This window comes from Narcine bancroftii, chromosome 13, assembly GCF_036971445.1.
Source record: "Narcine bancroftii isolate sNarBan1 chromosome 13, sNarBan1.hap1, whole genome shotgun sequence".
Taxonomy (NCBI): domain Eukaryota; kingdom Metazoa; phylum Chordata; class Chondrichthyes; order Torpediniformes; family Narcinidae; genus Narcine; species Narcine bancroftii.
In genome coordinates, this window is record NC_091481.1 from 11,062,581 (window position 1) to 11,082,382 (window position 19,802).

General features: G+C 41.8%; 1 protein-coding gene across 9 annotated transcripts in view; it reads right to left on the reverse strand.

The window, feature by feature from the left end:
• The window catches only part of LOC138748816 (putative adenosylhomocysteinase 3), a 68,514-nt gene that overhangs the window by 13,485 nt on the left and 35,227 nt on the right, over positions 1–19,802 (reverse strand). For all 9 annotated transcript variants that reach the window (XM_069909608.1, XM_069909603.1, XM_069909605.1 and 6 more), the window contains 4 exons: positions 13,012–13,155; positions 11,236–11,336; positions 5,288–5,390; positions 388–482 (listed from right to left, as the gene is read on the reverse strand). In XM_069909608.1, coding sequence (XP_069765709.1) covers positions 388–482; positions 5,288–5,390; positions 11,236–11,336; positions 13,012–13,155 — 443 coding nt within the window. The remainder of the gene's footprint in view (positions 1–387; positions 483–5,287; positions 5,391–11,235; positions 11,337–13,011; positions 13,156–19,802) is intronic.

Below are 19,802 nucleotides of genomic sequence, written 5' to 3' on the forward strand. Positions count from 1 at the left end.
TTCATTACCCACCCCCCCCACCCCCCCATCCCTGCAGTTCACAATCTAAATCTTTTTCTATTTAGTGAATACTCCACACTGAAGTTATTGCAGCAACTTTAATATTTTTCACATCAGTGGCAAATTTTTTAGATTGCTTAAAAGATACAACTGAAAAATATGGCCATTTCCTCCACAGAAAGCATTTGTGGACACAGGAATTAAAAATGTCAAGTCTTAAAGACATCCCCAAAATGTCCAAACATTGAGCAACGAGTTTATGAACTAATGTATTATCATTGGAACTTGCCTTAACCCTCTTTATAAAAATTAATGCAAAGTGATTAAAATTTGAAAAACGGCATCAGCAATATTTAAAACTGTTAAAGAGCAACAACCTGTCTTTACCATGTTAGGTTGCCATCCTTCTACATTCACACAGCGATCAATGCACCACCAAAAATCATCTTCTGATTCTCCCTTCCAAGCAAAGACTGGATAACCTAGAACCACAGTGCATCATTAATAACAAGCATGTTTTTTTTTTGTTTTTTTTTTTATTTTTTATTTTTCACACCATAAATCACAATAGCCATGATATACACTTTTTCTTTTTCACACATTTACAGTGACTTTTTCCTCCCCCCCTCCCTCCTCCCAAGCCACCCCCCCCCTCATCCATTTTAGGTATACAATCTAGGTTGCATTAATTCAGTCAGACAATGTTGTCATTCAACAAAAATACACCAGAAATTCTACCGAGTCCATTCTTTTCTTTTCTTCATGTTCAGTGACTAGTACAAAAGAAAACCCCACAGTTCTTTCAGTATATGATTATTCAATCATTTAATTGGGATGGAAGCCACACTATTATGAACATTTGCCAGCAACTTTCAGTTAAATGAACAACATTTAAACATACAGAAAAATGGATATTAATGAATTATGTTTTACTCAGAATTAAGCCAGAATCTAGACTTTTAAAATAAAAGATGAAATAGTGGCATATCTTAACAAGTGTTAGCCTTCTCATTATTTTTGCATAAACAGGGCAGTATAGTTTTATTAAATATTTTATTTTTATTTTAACCATCTTTTTTTAACCATTCATATAACATACAGAGTCTATATTTATCCCTCCTTCCCCCTACCCCATCCTCGCACAACTGCTAATGCACACAATTAATAGGGACACTTGAAACTGCTGTCAGATTTGCCAAAAATGTGCCATCTTGTCTAACTCACCTTTGAGCATTGCTGCAATTACATGCCAGATACAAAATTAACAACATTTAAAGCAAAATCTTTGGGATGATGCAAATGACTACTTTTGGAAATATTTAAAGTTCAAATATATTTAGTTATGGCTAGATGAGCTGTTCAAGGATGTGCTAATTGTTAATTACTCCCAGAGAATCAGACAGATGAAAATTAACTATTAAAGGTTTTTTCTTCCAAAGGACACTCGTGATTTCAGGTTTTAACTATTATTAAACATCTAAAATCTGAGATTTCCACATCTTTTTTATGACATTTTTCCTGTCTATTTTCATTTTCAGTGCTTGATTTGACATAGAATTCATTCACTGTTAGAACATAAGAAATAGCAGGACCAGGCCATCCGGCTGGTCAAGCCTGCTCTGCCATTCAATGTGATCATTGCTGATCTGATGATAGGTTCACAGCCACCAACCCCCTACCTTTTCCTCCCTGATCCCAAATGGACTCAACATTTTGCTCCTTAGATCTTACATCATCTCTCACTATTACCCTGATCTCATCCTTAACTAAGAGCACAATTCCATCTCCCCTACCTTCTTGCCTGTCCTTCCTTATTACAAGATATCCTTGGATATTTAATTCCCAATTGTCTCCACCCTGCAATCAAGTTTCTGTAATGGCCACTAAATCATACCTTTTGCACTGATTTGTGCTACAAGTTCATTGACCTTGTTTCAAATATTAAAGGCATTCTGATAAAGTGCCCTTGTGCTTTTAAAATCTGATAATCTTTGACACTTTTGCTCTCTACTTTTATCCCCTCGACTTAGTTTTTTTTTTAAACTTTTGCTTTTACCTCACTCTTTTACTTCATTTTTCCCCCTCTAAACTAAATAGTAGGGGGCTGGGTTCAACAGATTGAAGTCCTAGTTATGTAATTCACAAGGAACCAGGTTCCATCACAGTTCAGAAGGAACTCGTCCCTTTTGAACAGTATTCTCCAATGCTTGTGCCAATTTCCCATGAATTAGAACCCACTTCTCCCATTCCAATCCTTGTGCCACACATTTAACTCTCTAATTTTTTTGGAGCCTATTTCAATTTCCACTTGGTTTAGGTAGCAATCCAGAGATACCACCTTTCTGGTTCTGCTTTTAATTTGGTCCTTAGCTCCTCAAATTCCCTTAGTAGAACTGTTCTGGCTTTACCCATGTCATTGGTACCCACGTGGACCATGACAACTGGATCTTTCCCCTCCCACTCCAAATTCCTCTGCAAGCCAGATAAGACATCCTGAACCTAGGTACTGGCAGGCAACACAGTTTTTGGAACACTATCCCTGCGACTTTGTCTATTCCGATTACCACTACATTTCTCTTCTCTCTCCCCCCCCCCCCAACCCCCCCTTTGAATGGCTTCCTGAACCACAGTGCCATAGGTTGCTCATCCTTCCTACAGCCCCCACTCTTATCCACACAAGGAGCAAGAATCTCAGAGTTCTGTGACAAGATGAAGGGCTGAGGCTCCTCCACCACTGCCTGTTGGATCCCACTACCTGCCTTACACACAGAAATCACCTCTTGTCCCTGACAACAGGTTGAATTTTAGTTAGCTTTTCTAATGGGCATGACTGCCTCCTGAAACAGTGTCCAGGTACTTCCCCTCCCTGATGCGTCGCAATGTTTGAAGCTCAGATTCCAAATCATCATTTGTTTATTCCACAATCTTTCAATCTGTATTTCTGAAGGGAGAGAGAGAGAGGCTTGTCAGATACTTTTAGATTTCAAATGCCCATTTGCTCCATGCATGCTTTTCAACATGCGCACTGCATTCAAACATCCCAGGAGGCGCAAAGTTGGGTAATATGTCAACATATTTGGATCAGCCACACAAATATTGTGGCTACAGGAATAGCTGGATAGTCTGGAGCAACTACCTCACTCCCAATTCTCAAAGCCTTTCATAATCTACAATGTACATATCAGGGGTCTGAGAGACTCTGATCTACTTGCGTGAATGACTAAAATACCAACAATTCAAGCAACTCCACAAAGTCCAGAACAAAACCTCCAAATGACCATCAGCCAAATGATTATGGTTGGCCTAGCAGTTAGCACAACATATTTACTGTGCCAGCAATTGGGATTCAAATCCCGCGTTGTCTGTAACGAGTTTGTATGTTCTCCCCGTGTCTGCATGGGTTTTCCCTGGTGCTCCAGTTTCCTCCCACCATTAATTGGCTGGCACGGGCTGAAATGGCCTGTTATTGTGCTGAATGTTTAAGTTTAAAAATTAGACCAAAAACTCGCTCTCTCCACTAATGGCACATTGTGGCTGAAGTATGTTCAATATTCAAGATCCACTACTTGCCAAGGCCTCCCCTACAGCATTTTCCAATCTCATGATTTCTACAGTAAAACCAGTTATCCAGAAACAAGCAACCAGAGAGGGTTGCTCATCCTACTGGCAAAAAAATTTTTTAAGACCAGGAAATAAAAAATAAAAAAATAAGAATAAAACAATAGATAAAAAATATGCATGTTTAAAACTGTAAAAGTAAATGTCTCTGAATTAGAGATGGAAAAGATGGGAGCAAATATTCAGCGAGTGGAGTGCCTTGGTCATGCTTTGCTCGGAACAACTGTTCAAATAAAGCTGTATTTGAATAAAATGGTATCGCCCAAGATGAAGAGCTGGTTGATAATGCTTGCTGTTGTGTGACTCTCTTAGTTTCTCCTTATCTCTGCTTAGTTAGAGTTGTCCTAGTCAGAGGCTTTATCTATAAACTTGGGAGGGTGAGGGGGGTGGGGGGTGGGGAAACAAAGGATAATTATCCATAATGTTATTATTGGTATTTCGGGCAATCCATGGAGGGGGAGGAATCTGAGCAAAACACAAAAGTCTACAGACTCTGTAATTGTAGTAAAACACAAAAAAACACTAGAGGAACTCAGCCAGTCTTTCAGCATCCATAAAAAAAACAGATACATTGTTGGCATTTCAGGCCTGAGCCCTTCATCAAGGAGTAAGCAGAATGAGCCAGAAGCAGGACATCTCAGAATTCAGACAATGCTGGTTGCGAGAGGAATCCAGACCATTAAAAAGGTGTTAAATAGATAAAAGGAGAGAGGTGAGAATTTACCATGTCTGTCTGAAAGGAGTTAGGGAAGGGAGAGACAGAGCTGGGGGGGAAGGTATAAGGGAAAGAAGTCGGGGACAGGAAGTGGTAGTTTTTAAAAAAAACGCAGAGAATTCGCAATTAATGCCATCTGGTTGGAGAGTGTCCCGTTAGAAGATGGCATTGTTTCACCAATTTGCGGGTGGTCTCAATCTGGCAGTGCACAAGACCATGGACCAATATGTCAGCAAGGGACTGGGATGGGGAGGAACCTGCAAATGCAGTGACGGTTAAATATTTTCAAAGAATGTGACAGAAAATAAATTAAAATGCAAGTGAAATTTGTTTTGTGGTAATTACAGTCTTTTAAGCTGTTTATTCTTAATGCTGGTGTATTAGTTAGCCATTGTAAGAGTAAGTCTAGAGCAATCAGAAAATACACTTATCTGGCATCTACCAATCCCCATTGGTGCCAGATACCAAGAGTACACTGTACTGAATTAACTGGAGGAACATATCAGATGGAACCATCATCATCTGTAACATCTCCATTCCTTCACTAGGCCTGGGTACAAATTCCAGAACCCCTTACTCAATAGTCATCCTACACACTGCTTTATCTTTATTTTCAAGAGAAATTAATGATCGGCAACAAATGAGAAAAATCATAATTACCTCTATCTGTGGTTAAAATATTGATGAATAATTAGCCATGGCAAAGTCTACCTGATAACATATTATTTGATTTGGTCCTGCAGTCAATTAATGTCCATTGTGTATCACCATTAAACTTTTACCAGTTTTAAATTCTTCAGGATCTTTAAATTTCTGATGTGTCTGTGGAACAGTACAACAGAGAATGGTGCAGGATATTTGCAGATGGAGAAAAGGGGGAAAGACAAAGGGCAATGATAAAAGTTATTGAAAAGAGTGGTGAAAACTATTGATACGAAGCAAAATGTCGTTTACCATTCTCAGCCAAAGCAGCAGCCACTTCATTCTGGGTGGAATAAATGTTACAGGCTGCCCACCTGCACTGTGCTCCAAGGGCAGCAAGCGTCTCCATCAGTACCTGCAGCAACAAAAATGAACAAAAGACTAAAGGGAAAATCTGTCACATTAGAATCCATGTTTTGAAGTTTACCTTAAATAATACTTCCTCAAATAAACTTGAAAATAGAATGTAAAATAATTTATCTAAATTACTCTAAATTGATGGAGGCAGTTAGAGTAGTTGAGTGCTGATTGCAGGATGAGGGAGGTCAGGGACACCACCAATGTTCCTGATGACTACACCTGTAAAAGGTGCATCCATTTGCAACTCATGGAAGGCCAGGTTAGGGAACTGGAGTTGCAGCTGGATGAACTGCAGATCTTAAGGGAGGCAGTGGCAGTCACCCCCAACAGTCAGGAGTCAGGGAAATGGGTGACTGTGAGGAAAGGGAAAGAGGGGAGAAAGGCAGTAGAGTACCCCTGTGGCCATTCCCCTCAACAAGTATACTGCTTTGGATGCTGTTGGGGGAGGACGATCAACAAGGGACAAGTCATGGAAGTCAGGTCTCTGCCACAGGGGCTGGACCCTTGGCTCAGATGGGAAGAGAAAAAAAAAGTAAGGCTTTTGCAGTTGGGGACTCACTGGTTAGGGAAGCAGATAAGAGGTTTACTGGACTAGATCGGGGATCTCGGTTGGTATGTTGCCTCCAAGGTGCCAGGGTCAGGGATATCTTTGATCGAGTCCACAGCATTCTGGAGGGGGAGGGTGAAGTCATGGTCCATGTGAGGACCAATGACGTAGTTAGAAGTGGGGATGAGGTCCTGAAAAGGGATTACATATTAGGGAAGAAGTTGAAAAGCAGGACCTCAAGGGTGGCAATCTCAGGATTGCCGCCTGTGCCAAAAGCTAGTGAGGGGAGAAATAGGAAGTTATGAAGGATGAATGCGTGGCTCAGGAGCTGGTGCAGAGGTTTAGATTTCTGGATCATTGGGATCTCTTCTAAGGCAAGTCTAACCTGTACAAAAGGGATAGACTGCACTTGAACTGGAGGGGGGGGCCCAATATTCTGGAGGGGGGCCCAATATCCTGGCGGGCAGGTTTGCAAGAGCTGTTGGGGAGAAGTTAAACTAGTTTGGCAGGGGGGGAGAGAATCAGAATGAGAGTACAGAGAGTAGGGAGGAGGAACATCTAGATTGGAAGGGAACAGAACATAAAGGTAGTTGGTAACAAAAGGAGTATATGTGGAGGACAGTCTCTCAAGTGCATATATTTTAATGCAAGGAGCATTGTAAATAAAGAGGATGAGGTTAAGTCATGGATGGCCACATGGAAATATGATATTATGGCGATCAGTGAAACTTAGATGCAGGAAGAACAATGTTTAGCAATTAAATATTCCAGGATTCTGTTGTTTTAGGCATGATAGAACAGGGAGGTTAAAAGGTGGAGGAGTTGCATTGCTTATTAGAGAGATTATAGCAGTGCTGTGGCAGGATGGTTTGATGGGATCGTCCAGCGAGGCTATTTGGGTAAAATTGAGGAATGGCAGAGGCATGAATACATTAATGGGAGTATATTGTACACCACAAAATGGGCTGAGGGAATTAGAAGAGTAAATTTGTAAGGAGATTGCGTACATGTGTAATAAACACAAGCTGAAACTTGTGGAAGATTTCAACTTTCCAAACATTAACTGGGACACCCATACAGTAAGAGGGCTGGATGAGGTAGAATTTGTTAGGTGTGTTCAGGAAAGTTTTCTTTATCAATATGAAGAGGAATGGACTCAAGAGGGGGCAGTATTGGATCTCCTCTTAGGGATCAAGATAGATCAGGTGATAGAGGTTTGTGTTGGAGATCAGTTTGAGTTTAGTGATCACAATCCTATTTGTTTCAAGCTAGAGATGGAAAAAAATAGAGGTGGGCCAAAGGTTGAGATTCTCGACTGGAAAAAAGCAAATTTTGAGGGGATGAGAAAAGATTTGGAGGGTGTGGATTTAGATGTAATTTTCAGGGAAGAATGTAGCTGATAAATGAAGGATATTCAAAGGAGAAGTTCTGAGAGGGCAGAGTCGGTCTGTCCCCAAGAAGATAAAAGGAAAGGTTAGAAACTTGTAGGGAGCCTTGGTTTTCAAAAGATATTGGGAACTTGGTTCGGAGGAAAAGGGTTGTGTACAACAGGTATAAACAGCAAGGAAGGGATGAACTGCTTGAGGAATACAAGGAGTGTCAAAAAATCTTAAAGAAATTAGAAAGGCTAAAAGGAGATATGAAGCTGCTTTGGGAGGCAAAGTAAAAATTAATCCAAAGGGTTTCGATAGGTACATTAAAAAAGAATAGTGAGGGACAAAATTGGACCCCCTTGAAGATGAGGAGGATAGGCTCCATGAGAAGCCAGAGGAGATGGGTGAAATTTAAAACAATTTTTTTCTTCATTATTCACTGAGAATATTGAGCCAGGTAAAGTGAATGGAACTCATGGATAATATAAGAATTAATGAGGAGCTGGTGTTGGCTATACTGAAAAAGATCAAGGTGGATAAATCTTCAGGTCCTGACAAAATATTCCCAGGGACCCTGAGGGAGGTTAGTGAACAAATAGTGGGGGCATTGACAGAAATATTCAAAATGTCACTGGCCACAGAGGAAGTGCCAGAGGATCAGAGGGCGGCTCATGTTGTTCTGCTGTTCATAAGAAAAATCCAAAAGTTAATTATAGACCTGGACGTCTGATGTCAGTGATGGGTAAATTAATGGGAAAGACAGGGATTGATTCTGAATAGTCAGCATGGTTTTGTACATGGTAGATCATATCTAACAAATCTTTGAGTTTTTTGAGGTTACTAAAAAGGTTGATAAGGGAAAGGTGGTGGATGTTGTCTCTTTGGACTTTAGTAAGGCTTTTGATAAGGTTCCCTATAAGAGGTTAGTAAGGAAAGTGGAAGCATTAGGTATTAATGATGAAGTAGTGAAATGTATTAAACACTGGGAGATGCCAGAGAGTAGTGGTGGAAAATTGTTTGTCGAATTGGAGGCTGGTGACGAATGGAGTGCCTCAGGGATTGGTACTGGGTCCATTGTTATATAATAATGATCTAGATGATAGAGTGGCACATTTGCAGATGAGACAAAGGTTGATGGTGTTGTGGACAGTGAGTTAGATTATCAAAGCTTACAGGGTGATTATAGGAAACTTAGAAGAGTGGACTGAAAGATGGCAGATGGAGTTTAATACTGATAAATGTGAGGCGCTACATTTTGTTAGGACTAATCAAAATAGGGCATACGTTAAATGGTAGACAATTGAGGAGTGCAGTAGAACAAAGGGATTTTGGAGCCATGGTACATAATTCTCTGAAAGTTGAATCACATGTGGATAGGGTGGTGAAGAAGGCATTTAGTATATTGGCTTTCATAAATCAGAATATAGAATACAGGAGTTGGGATGTGATGTTGAAATTGTATAAGGCATTGGTGAGGCCAAATTTGGAATATTCTGTGCCGTTTTGTCACTGAATTACAGGAAGGATATAAACAACATAGAGAGCGTGCAGAGGAGGTTGACAAGAATGTTGCCGGGGTTTCAGGGTTTGAGTTACAGGGAAAGGTTGAGCAGGCTGGGACTTTATTCCCTGGAGCATCGAAGGTTGAGGGGTGATTTGATAGAGGTATTCAAAATTATAAGGAGGTCAGATAGAATCAATGTGGATACGCTTTTTCCACTGAAAGTGGGGGGAAATTCAAACAAGAGGGCATGGTCTGAGATAAAAAGGGGAAAAGTTTAAGGGAAACATAAGGGGGAATTTCTTCATGCAGAAGATGGTGGGGGGTATGGAATGAACTTCCACCAGTGGTGGTAGAAGTGAGATCGATGTTAATATTCAAGGAAAGGTTGAATAGGTATATGAACAGGAGAAGTGTGGAGGGTTATGGGCCAAATGCGGGTCAGTGGGACTAGGTGGGAGAAGATGTTCTGCACGGACTAGTAGGGACAAAGTGGACTGTTTCTGTGCTGTAAATAATTTATATGGTTAAACGATTCTGCTTCAATCCTTTGCAGTATTTTGCTTTTTCTAAAGAGACAAACACATTTAATACCCCAGGATTAGGAGAGAAAGAGGTCACTATAAATTTTAGAGAAATCAATGCTGTTTTAAAAATGCATTCCTGTTCGGCTCCGAATCATGGGTCCTCTACCGGCATCACCTACGGCTCCTAGAACGCTTCCATCAGCGTTGTCTCCGCTCCATCCTCAACATTCATTGGAGCGACTTCATCCCTAACATCGAAGTACTCGAGATGGCAGAGGCCGACAGCATCGAATCCACGCTGCTGAAGATCCAACTGCGCTGGGTAGGTCATGTCTCCAGAATGGAGGACCATCGCCTTCCCAAGATCGTGTTATATGGCGAGCTCTCCACTGGCCACCGTGACAGAGGTGCACCAAAGAGGTACAAGGACTGCCTAAAGAAATCTCTTGGTGCCTGCCACATTGACCACCGCCAGTGGGCTGATCTCGCCTCAAACCATGCATCTTGGCGCCTCACAGTTCGGCGGGCAGCAACCTCCTTTGAAGAAGACCGCAGAGCCCACCTCACTGCCAAAAGACAAAGGAGGAAAAACCCAACACCCAACCCCAACCAACCAATTTTCCCCTGCAACCGTGTCTGCCTGTCCCGCATCGGACTTGTCAGCCACAAACGAGCCTGCGGCTGACGTGGACATTTACCCCTCCATAAATCTTCGTCTGCGAAGCCAAGCCAAAGAAAAGTAATGGTATATTTCAATAACAAAATGAAAAAGGTTGTTCTACTCATGATTATTTAAATTTTCCTGACAAAGAACTTGGATAAAATAGGAAATCATAAAAATCTAGTTTTTATTCCTGCAATATCAAAATAGAAGGTGTGTAATTTAACATCCAGAAAAGTCTTCATTTATTATCAGAACTCTTCCATCAATGGCCTCTGGGGTCAAACAAAGAACCATTGTGGGTGACCTTTCAATTTTCAATTGAAATATATTCCTCACCTCCCCCCCTCCCCCCCCCCAAACCAACTTTGAACAGTCTTCACCAAACAAGAAGAGTAACATCCTGTGGAAATAATAAGAGGGTTTAAGAACACATGTATTATTAAGCACAGCCACAAATAAGCAAGTTCTATGCACACTGCTGTAATGGGAGACTTTGCAAATACTCCCATCTCAAAAGCAGTTGAAAAGCAAAAATTCTAATTCTGCCTAAAAGGAAAGCGTGGATGTTGACATTGCAAATGCAGTTTCTAACAGCTCAGAAGTGCCATCTTCAGGAGACTGTGTGTTATAGCATTGTCCTCAAAGCAGATTAAATTTACGGCGTCCTGTAAAACACTATACAGTTAAAGTCCTAAAATCCAGATTTTTTGGCAGTATGTCTGTGGTGCTTAGGCAATGCATGCAAAATCCAAGAATTTTTGAGGTCCAGATTCTCGGGTGATTTGGATTTCTGACATTTGGATTTTTGGACTTTTACGGTATCACTGATAGATTATAGAAGAAAGTCAACTTGACTTTCAAAAAACTCACAATGTAAAAAAAAACACTAATAATTCAATCTGACAGAGAATTTAGAGGTGGCGGGGCCAAATGAAGGAAAACAGAAAGCAAATTATTGAGAACTCCTAACCCCTGCCACTTCAGGCTCATTTCTCAATTTTTTGGGGTACACATTCACAAACTTCCTAATCAAAAACGTACATGGGATTAAAGGAGCATGACATACTGGAGAAGATTTTTAGCTTCAGTGCCAATATTTATTTCTCACGCTACATTATGGAAAGTTTTCATTTCAATGGGAAAGGACAAAATTGAAACTGGAGTTCTGGATAGTGAATTACAATACAGTCTGATTTTAATAACCAGGATTCTAAAGTTGGACACTCACCGCAGTCTGGGCTGTAATGTGAGTACAGCCAACTATCTTTGCTCCAGCCAATGGTTTTTCTCCTTGTGCTCGTTTTCTTAGAGCCATAAGTGCTGGCATCTCTGTTTCAAAATAAAAACAAGTGCAGAATGAGCAATGATCTTTATTTGTTCAGATGGTTGATTACACTTGAACTCCAATTTGCTCGTTTCTAATCTAGAGTTGTCATAAAGATAAAAGATTGAGAAACATGGCTAAACCACAAATGAAGATAACATTAGACTATATTAAATTCTATCAGATTTCCTTTATCTATTTAGCTTTAGTCATGGCTAAGAAATGTATAGTACTTACTTGGAAAGATAAAAATATATTAACTTTAGATAAGTGGTATTTGGAGATGAAATTTTGTTTGACTATGGAAATGATATCTTTTTCAATTCAGGATAAAATGTCTTTTTATAAGTTAAAGTGGACTCTGTTTTCTAATTATATGCATTTAAGTTTGATTTAAATATATGTTTAAGCATGATATTTTAGTATTGATAAAAAAAATTTTTGTTGTTAGAATTTTTTTTTAGGTTAAGTTTTATCTCTTTTTTTGTAAGTGGGTATTTTTTTTCCATATATAATATTGTTAATTTTATTAACTCTTCACTCTTTATTGGGGGGGGGGGGGCTGGACTAATTTTAAGTTAGATTACTAATACTGTGTTACAATTAATGGGAGGGGGGTTATTTTGTGTAGTTTTCTGATGTAATATTGTAATCATACCATTTTAATTTTTTAAAATTTTTCTTTAAATGTAATCTCTATTGTATTCATGTTATAAAATTTTAAATAAAGTCTTCAACAGACTATATTAAATTCTGGAATATTTGAAATACAATATTCGACTGGCAAAGCCAAACTTGAGAGACACAAGTTTCTTAACACCAAGGAAGTTATCCCTTTCTCTCCTTTGCTGGAACAATGGGGATTCTTGGCTTTTTTTTCCAGCAAGTATCAGCTATGCAAGCATTTAGTTTCAAATCCAGATACATGGAGAAAATAGTCACACAAAAAAAAATGACCATAGACTTTGTTGGCCACTCAATGCCACCTTTTATCTAGATACCATTTACTTACAATATTCAGACGTGCAAATCCACCAAAAAAAAGGCAGGAAAACCCAGGGCTGATAAGAGTGGATGAGGGAAATTCTTCTATCATAATTAATCAGGCAAAAACAAAAGAGATCATTGACCACTTTCTTGTTATCTGTTAATCCACTTACCTTCTTAGTAATTAAATCTGTGTCCCCATTCAAACTCTTAAAAACATGCAAGTACTCTACACTCACTATCCCAATCAATAATGTATTCCAGGCTTAGACTACTCTCTTGGAAAAGGAGAGCCATTTAATAACCATCCAATCAAATGCTATTTTCTTTTTACTCAGTTTAAATGTCCTATGTTGTCTCCAATCGGTTAAACTGGAATAATCTATTGACATCATTTTTCATCAAGAATGCAAGCCTTGTCAAGCTGATAGCATTAAAGTCCATGCCAAATGTTTTTGGCTTTGAATTCTCTTTTAGTTGAATCTGAATGAAAGAAAGGCTTGGGATCACAATAATCATGGGAGTTGGCTTTCATGCTGTCTCTCCTTGGTTTTTCAGGTGGATTTTTTTTTGGAGAGTAGCATTTCAACAAAAACTTTGGTCAAAAAAAAAATCATTTATTATATTTCAAGAAACTAGCTCAGAATGATGTAAATTAATAAAGTGCACTGGTAATAAGGTACAATCTCTCACCTTGTTCTGCGATTTCAATCTCCCTACGCCCAAAGTCTGCCTGTTTGATATTCTTGATGCAAAAGTCACTGCTGGCCTTTGAATTTTTCTGCTGCTTATCACGAGGTGATGTTTCATCATCTGAGCTATCTGTGTATGATGCCGCTAGAGAATAAGGAGAATAATGAACAATTAGCAGACAAAAAAAAGACACTTATCCTTCTCAAATGTTTTGTTTATTGGAGGGTTTCATTGGACTGTAAGGTCCATGTCAGCAGCAGGCCAAATAATCTTCTTCCCTACCTCATTGCCTTTCTGAAATATTCTCCCTCAACTCTGGGATTCCTCTGGCTATAAATCTTAACAAAGAGGTATTTTACAGTACCCAGTGAACCTTCCAGCACAGTTTAGGGGCGTAGCAAGAAACCACAGCATCCAGAAACCTATGCGTTGACAGAGAAAAATTTCACACAGACAGCACTCAAGGTCAGGAGCCCTTTAGCTGTGAAGCACGAGCAATAAACTGCTGTGTAATCAAGCCATATTAGGCTGGGAAAGGAAGTAAATGGGTTATAAAATATTTCACAACCTCATTAATGTCACTGTTCAGATGAAGGAATACAAACAATTCTAAGAATACACTAGACCTTTCAAGATTAATTAGTCAATTATGCCCTTGTGCATGGGAAGTTTGACTGCTTGTGTCCTCTCTATTGACCTTCTTATTAATACTGCTTCATTCATGTAAATAAATGTGAATCTAGGTCTTGGAGAGTCACCATCAGCTGCATTTGATTCTCAAATGAGACAAGATGCAGGGTCTCGACCCGAAATGACAACAATTCCTTCCCTCCACCTTGACGTGCTATGCAACTCGCACAGTTCCTCCTGCAGTTTGAATTTTTTTTTTGTCTTGGATTCTCAAATATATTTCAGCAACTTTTTAAAAAAACTAAATTAAATATGCAAGCATCCAAAGGAAGGAGAGATTTGGAAAATGAAACCAATTTCTCAACTTTAACTTTTAAAAAAATGTCTTATTGCATTATAATTATTTAACTGAATAATTTACATTTATGTGCAAAGAAGTAAAATGGGTAAATTTTAAGTAAATGGTCAAAACGTGCACGTTTCGGGGAAGTGACCTTCCTATCAAATCCGATTCCCTTCTGGCGATACATTCTGAGGGGTGAACAGAATTCCTGAACTTCCATGACCTCCTCCACAGTAAATATAGATGACAATATTAATTTATTCCTGCGGCTCCTCACATAGATGACCATATTGGTCTTTAAGGGGACTTATACTCTCCCCAGCTACCTTTTTACTCTTAATACACTAATAGAACCTCTTGGGATCTTGTCTTCCAGTGTCCATTTGTGTCCTAGTTCTGCCCTCTAAATTTTCTTCTTGTCTGAAATACCTCAAGATCTAGCTCCCAAAAGCTGTCATATGTCTCCTTTTTCTCACCAAGGCCTCACTATCCCCACCCATCGGCATTCCCCAATTCCGACTGCGTTGCCCTTCACTTGATCTCAGTTTTAAAAGCTCCCCACTTGCCTGTCATCCCTTTACCTGTAAACAGCTTGTCCAATCAATTTGTTCAAAATTGGCCTTGCTCCAATTTAGGACTTAAACCTGTGCACCAGTCCTATCTTTTTCCATAACTATTCAAAAATTAATAGTCACTGGTCCTAAAATTCTCTCCTTCTAAAACTTCAGTCATTTGCTCTTCTTCACTCCTTAATACAAGGTCCAAATTCATAATCTCTCCAGCAGAGCTTTTATATGCAATTTAAGAACACTTTCCTGGACAGATCAGAAATTCCACCATGTCCAAGCCCTTTGCACTCTTTGCACTATGGGAGCCCCAGTCAATCTGAATGAATTTAAAATCACATATTATTGCCATATAATTCCTTCATCTATCTGCAATTCCCCATTTCTCTGTTTCCTACTGACCAATAATGTAATCCCACCAACAGGATCATCTCCTTCTCATTTCCAAGTTCTACCCATAGAGTCTTGCTGGACAATCCCCCAAGAATGTCTTCCTTCAGTTCTGCTGTCATGTTCTCCCCCAACCTAATCAAAAATGAAACTCCCCCCTTCCCTCTTACCTGCAATTCTATCAGGCCTGCAGCAAAGTTTATCCTGGAACATTGAGCAGCCAGTGTTATCCCTCCCTCAGCCAATTTCTGTCATACATCCAATTGGACGTTTCAGTGACACATTGATGGGGCTTGAAAATGGTGGAAGGATGTATTCCATGTACTCTATGTATTTTTTTCAAACCTGCCTCACTGGCAAAGTGAATTGATGGGTCCATTTGCAATTTTGCTAGAATATGGTAGCCATTTCAAAAATACATAATCACATTGGAGCCACACATTGCCATCATACCCAGTCTAGCCAAGTTCCTTTCTTAGAGGATATTAAAGAACCAATTAGGTGTTTAAAACAAACAATAGTTCTCCTGTTTTTAGCAATGACCATTTCTTTTTGATTTTAATCCAAATTATTAGCAGAATTGACATTTCATAGCATCTACTGTGGGATTTGAACTCTCGTCTCTGGATTGTGAGTTCAGATCTCTAGATTACTGTCCTATCATTTTACTGGCTATTGTAACTATGATTTTGCTGATCCAATTAATTTCCTGTCCAAGAATATCCATCCATGATATTGAAGCTGAGGAAATGTACCAATGGTAAAGACCATTGAATGTCAAGAGTAAGTGATTCGACATTTCTCAAGTCTGACTCTTCAGTTGCACGTTATACGTGCAACGACACAGGCCAAGTCTAAATATCATATTTTTCCCTTTTATGTCGAGGAAACGCAGTCCAAATGTAAACACAGATCAAGATACAAATCTAATGATCCACTGCCCTGTACAGCTCCCCATATAATATGGTATTTAAAGCAACAAAAGCAAAAACAAAAAAACTACAATATTGGAATTCTGAAATAAAAACAGAAAATACAAGGTCTAACAGCATCCAAAGAGAGAAACAGAGTCCATGTTTCAGGTCAAGAGCCCTTTCCAAGAACCGCATGAATGGAAGTAATATTCAGATAATGTTGATGAAATGGTTGCATTTATGTAAGAGAGTAGGAAAGGTGTGGGAGATGCAAACAAGTGATAAAAACTCAACAAGAACAGTGTTTCAGTTCCTATTTCATCCTCTGATATCAATATTCCCCTTCTTTCTATACATCTTATGCATTTCCTTAGGCGAATGGCTTTCCCCTCAGATTGTTGCCAATGGAATCCAAGAAGTGCTTTTCAAGGCCGCGGTCACAGCTTGTTTGAGATGTGTATTCCTTCTATTGTTTGTGCAAGGCTTCCGGAAGTCAATTGTGGAATGGCAAGTGCCAGCCAAGATACTCCATCTCTGTTCTGTGTTGTCATGAGAGAGATTCCTTTGAATCGGTGAGGCTGGTCTCACATTCCCCTTGGAAATTCTCATGTCCTACTCTTATATCTTGTGATGGAGCACTGGGTTGGGTTGTTTTTAGGTCCAGGATTCAGGCACATGGATGATATGTCCTCTCCATTAGACATGGTGGTGTATAATCAGTGCCACAGACATTTGGCCTGGAAGTAGTCACTGACATTAATTCACTCAGCCTGTCAATTAATTTAGGGTACTGCAGTGATAACATTGGCAATAATTCTCCTGCTCCTTGGAGATAACTATTGCTGCCAGTTCAAACAGGAGGGCATGGATCACTGCTGCTTGGGAGACAACAAGCTTATTGCTAGATTTGGTCTTGACCTTAGAATACTTCCTTCACACCGCCAGAAGTCTGTACTAGTACACTGGTGGGCAATTTTTGATGTTGTTGATGTTAACTATAAATGAAAGGACAATGGAAAATGTTCACATCTTCCAGGATCTTGTAATACAGAAATGTTGTGTGGGGATTGGGGCGGGGGAAATAATCAGGGTCCAGGTTCATCTTCTGGATGTTTCATACAAGACTCGTCTTCTTGTATGTTTCAGTGAAAGAGCTGATGATGTTTAGAGCTCATCCTCAAAACGTGTATTATCTTCACATTGTAAATGAATAATTAAAGTTGGAATGATCTTGGTTCTGGAGCAGCAATTCCCTGGGCAAATATTCACATTCTTAGATGAACATCAGGATCGTAAATGTACTGAAAAAGCTCAACTTGTGGCGACACACCACTAGGCAGGCGACTGGCTCCGCTTGTTATCCACGCGGCGGGGCAGCCGGCCAAAATGACACCATCGGGGGTTTCCCCTTCTCAGCACCGGGCTCAGAAGCCCGCGCGGGGGGGACCATGTGATGCCCAGGTGATGTCAGCACCCTACAGCGCGGTTCTCAGCCAGGTCTGGGCTGGGAGTACAAGTCCAGCCCGGCAGCCAGCTATAAACCAGTTTTCTGCTCACTGAGCTCAACCTGTCTGGTTGTGTATGTTCTTTCAGTAGCAGTGTAGCTGCCGCTACAATTGGTGACCCCGACTGGTTCAAACGTCTTTGAAACCAACATGAGCGAACCTGGGATCAGTGCTATAGCCGTCAAGCTGCCTGACTTCTGGGTTCAGGAGCTGGAGACCTGGTTTGGCCATGAGAAGGCTCAATTTCACCTCCACCAGATTTTGTCCGACACGACCAAATTTTACCATGTGGTTGCCACCCTGGACCAGGCCACCGCCAAAACGTGTGCTGCACCTCGTTCAGCAGCAACCCGGCAAAGACAAATACGGGACCATCAAGCAAGTACTCACTGGATTCTTTGGACTATCCAGGCGTCAGCGTGCTGCTCAGATGCTGCACCTCGATGCCTTGGGGGGCAGGTCCCTGGTGGAGCTGATGGACGAGATGTTCGCACTCATGGGTGATCACATCAACCGCCCACTCTTTGAGCAAATTTTACTTAACCATCTGCCCGACAACATCCGACCGTTACGGGCCCAAGAGAGCTTTTCTAACCTGAAGAAGGTTGCTCAGAAGGCCCAAGCGCTATGGCTCGACCGATTCCTGGAGGGTTCGGTGGTCCAGCAGGTCATGAGGCATGGGCATGACCACGCCAAGCTTGCCCCTAGCGCTGTAGTAGAACACCCGGCCCCTACAGGGGCCATCAAGAGCATAACCAGGGGCATGGCATCCATTCCAGGCCTCTGCTTCTACCACCAACACTGGGGAGCCAAGGCTCAGAAGTGTCATCAGCCCTGCTTGTTCCAGGGAAACGAGCAGGCCGGCCGCTGTTAATGGCTGCGGTGGCTGGTCAAGGACACAGGCTCCTCTACCTGCGGGACTCAGTCAGCGGCGGGCACTTTCTTGTCGACACTGGGGCCCAGATCAGCACCATCCCGGCCAAGGCCATCTAGTTCAGGAACCGACCTCGAGGATCTCCCCTCTGTGCAGCCAACACAACAGCGATCTGGACGTATGGGAACAAGACAGACCACTTCCAGATCGGCTGGCAAAAGTTCTCATGCAGGCTCACCATCTCGTCCTTTCCAACCGCCATCCTGGGTGCTGACTTCCTCCTTGCCCACGGCTTCCTGGTGGACATTCGAGGTAGGCGCCTGGTAGATGCCGGGACTTTCCAAGCCGTTCGCTTCGATGCTTCCTGCACAGAGCAGCCGCAGATGGCCAGAATCAGCACGCTCAGAGACGAGTTCCAGCAAGGCCTGGACGGGGCCACAGTTCTCCGCTGCCTCACCGTGCCACGGGGTGTTCCACCACATCCTCACCCAGGGTCCACAGGTTCACACCAAAGGCACGCCAGCTCCCGCCTAACAAGCTCCAGGTGGCGAAGGAAGAGTTTTCGCATCTGCTGGAGCTGGGGATCATTCGGCACTTCAACAGCCCGTGGGCCTCACTGTTCCACCTGGTCCCAAAAGCCTCCAGTGGCTGGCGCCCCTGCGGAGACTATCAACGGTTCAACGAGCGACAATTCCTGACCGTTACCCCATCCCTCACATCCAGGACTTTACGGCCAACCTGCACAGTGCGAGGGTTTTCTCCAAGGTTGACCTGGTGCGCGGATATCACCAAATTCCGGTGCACCCTGAGGACATACCCAAGACAGCCATCAGCACCCCTATCTGCTTGTTCAAATTCCTTCGCATGCCATTCAGGCTCAAAAATGCCATTCAGACCTTCCAGCGCCTCATGGAAGGGACCTGGATTTCGTCTTCATTTTCTTGGACGACATCCTCGTTGCCAGCAGGATTCAGGCGCAACACAAGGCCCATCTGCATGCCCTCTTCTCCCAGCTAGCCGACTTCAGCCTCACCATCAACCCAGCCAAATGCCAGTTCGGGAAAGAGTCCATGTAGTTCCTGGGCCATACCATCATGGCCGAAAGAGCCACGCCCGCCACTACGAAGGTCGCCGCCATCAAGGAGTTCCCACGCCCAGACCACCTCAAGGGGCTGCAGGAGTTCACGGGTATGGTCAACTTCTATAACCGATTCATCATGCAGCCGCTATTCGCCCACATCACAGCCAAGCACAAAATGCTCACCTGCAGTGCATTCGAAGCCACCAAGGATGCCCTCGCGAAGGCTACCATGCTCACGCACCCGCACACTAACCTGCATATGGCGCTCTCCATCAATACCTTTGCCACAGCCGTTGGACCAGCTTCTCCACCCACCAGAGCGCAAGAATAGCACCTTCGACCGTGAGTTACTGGGCATGTACGTGGGGGTGCAGCATTTCTGCTATTTTCTGGAGGGGAGGACTTTTACCATCTTCACTGACCATAAACCCCTCACTCAGGCGCTTGCGATGGCAAAGGATCCCTGGTTGGCCTGCCAGCAGCGTCAC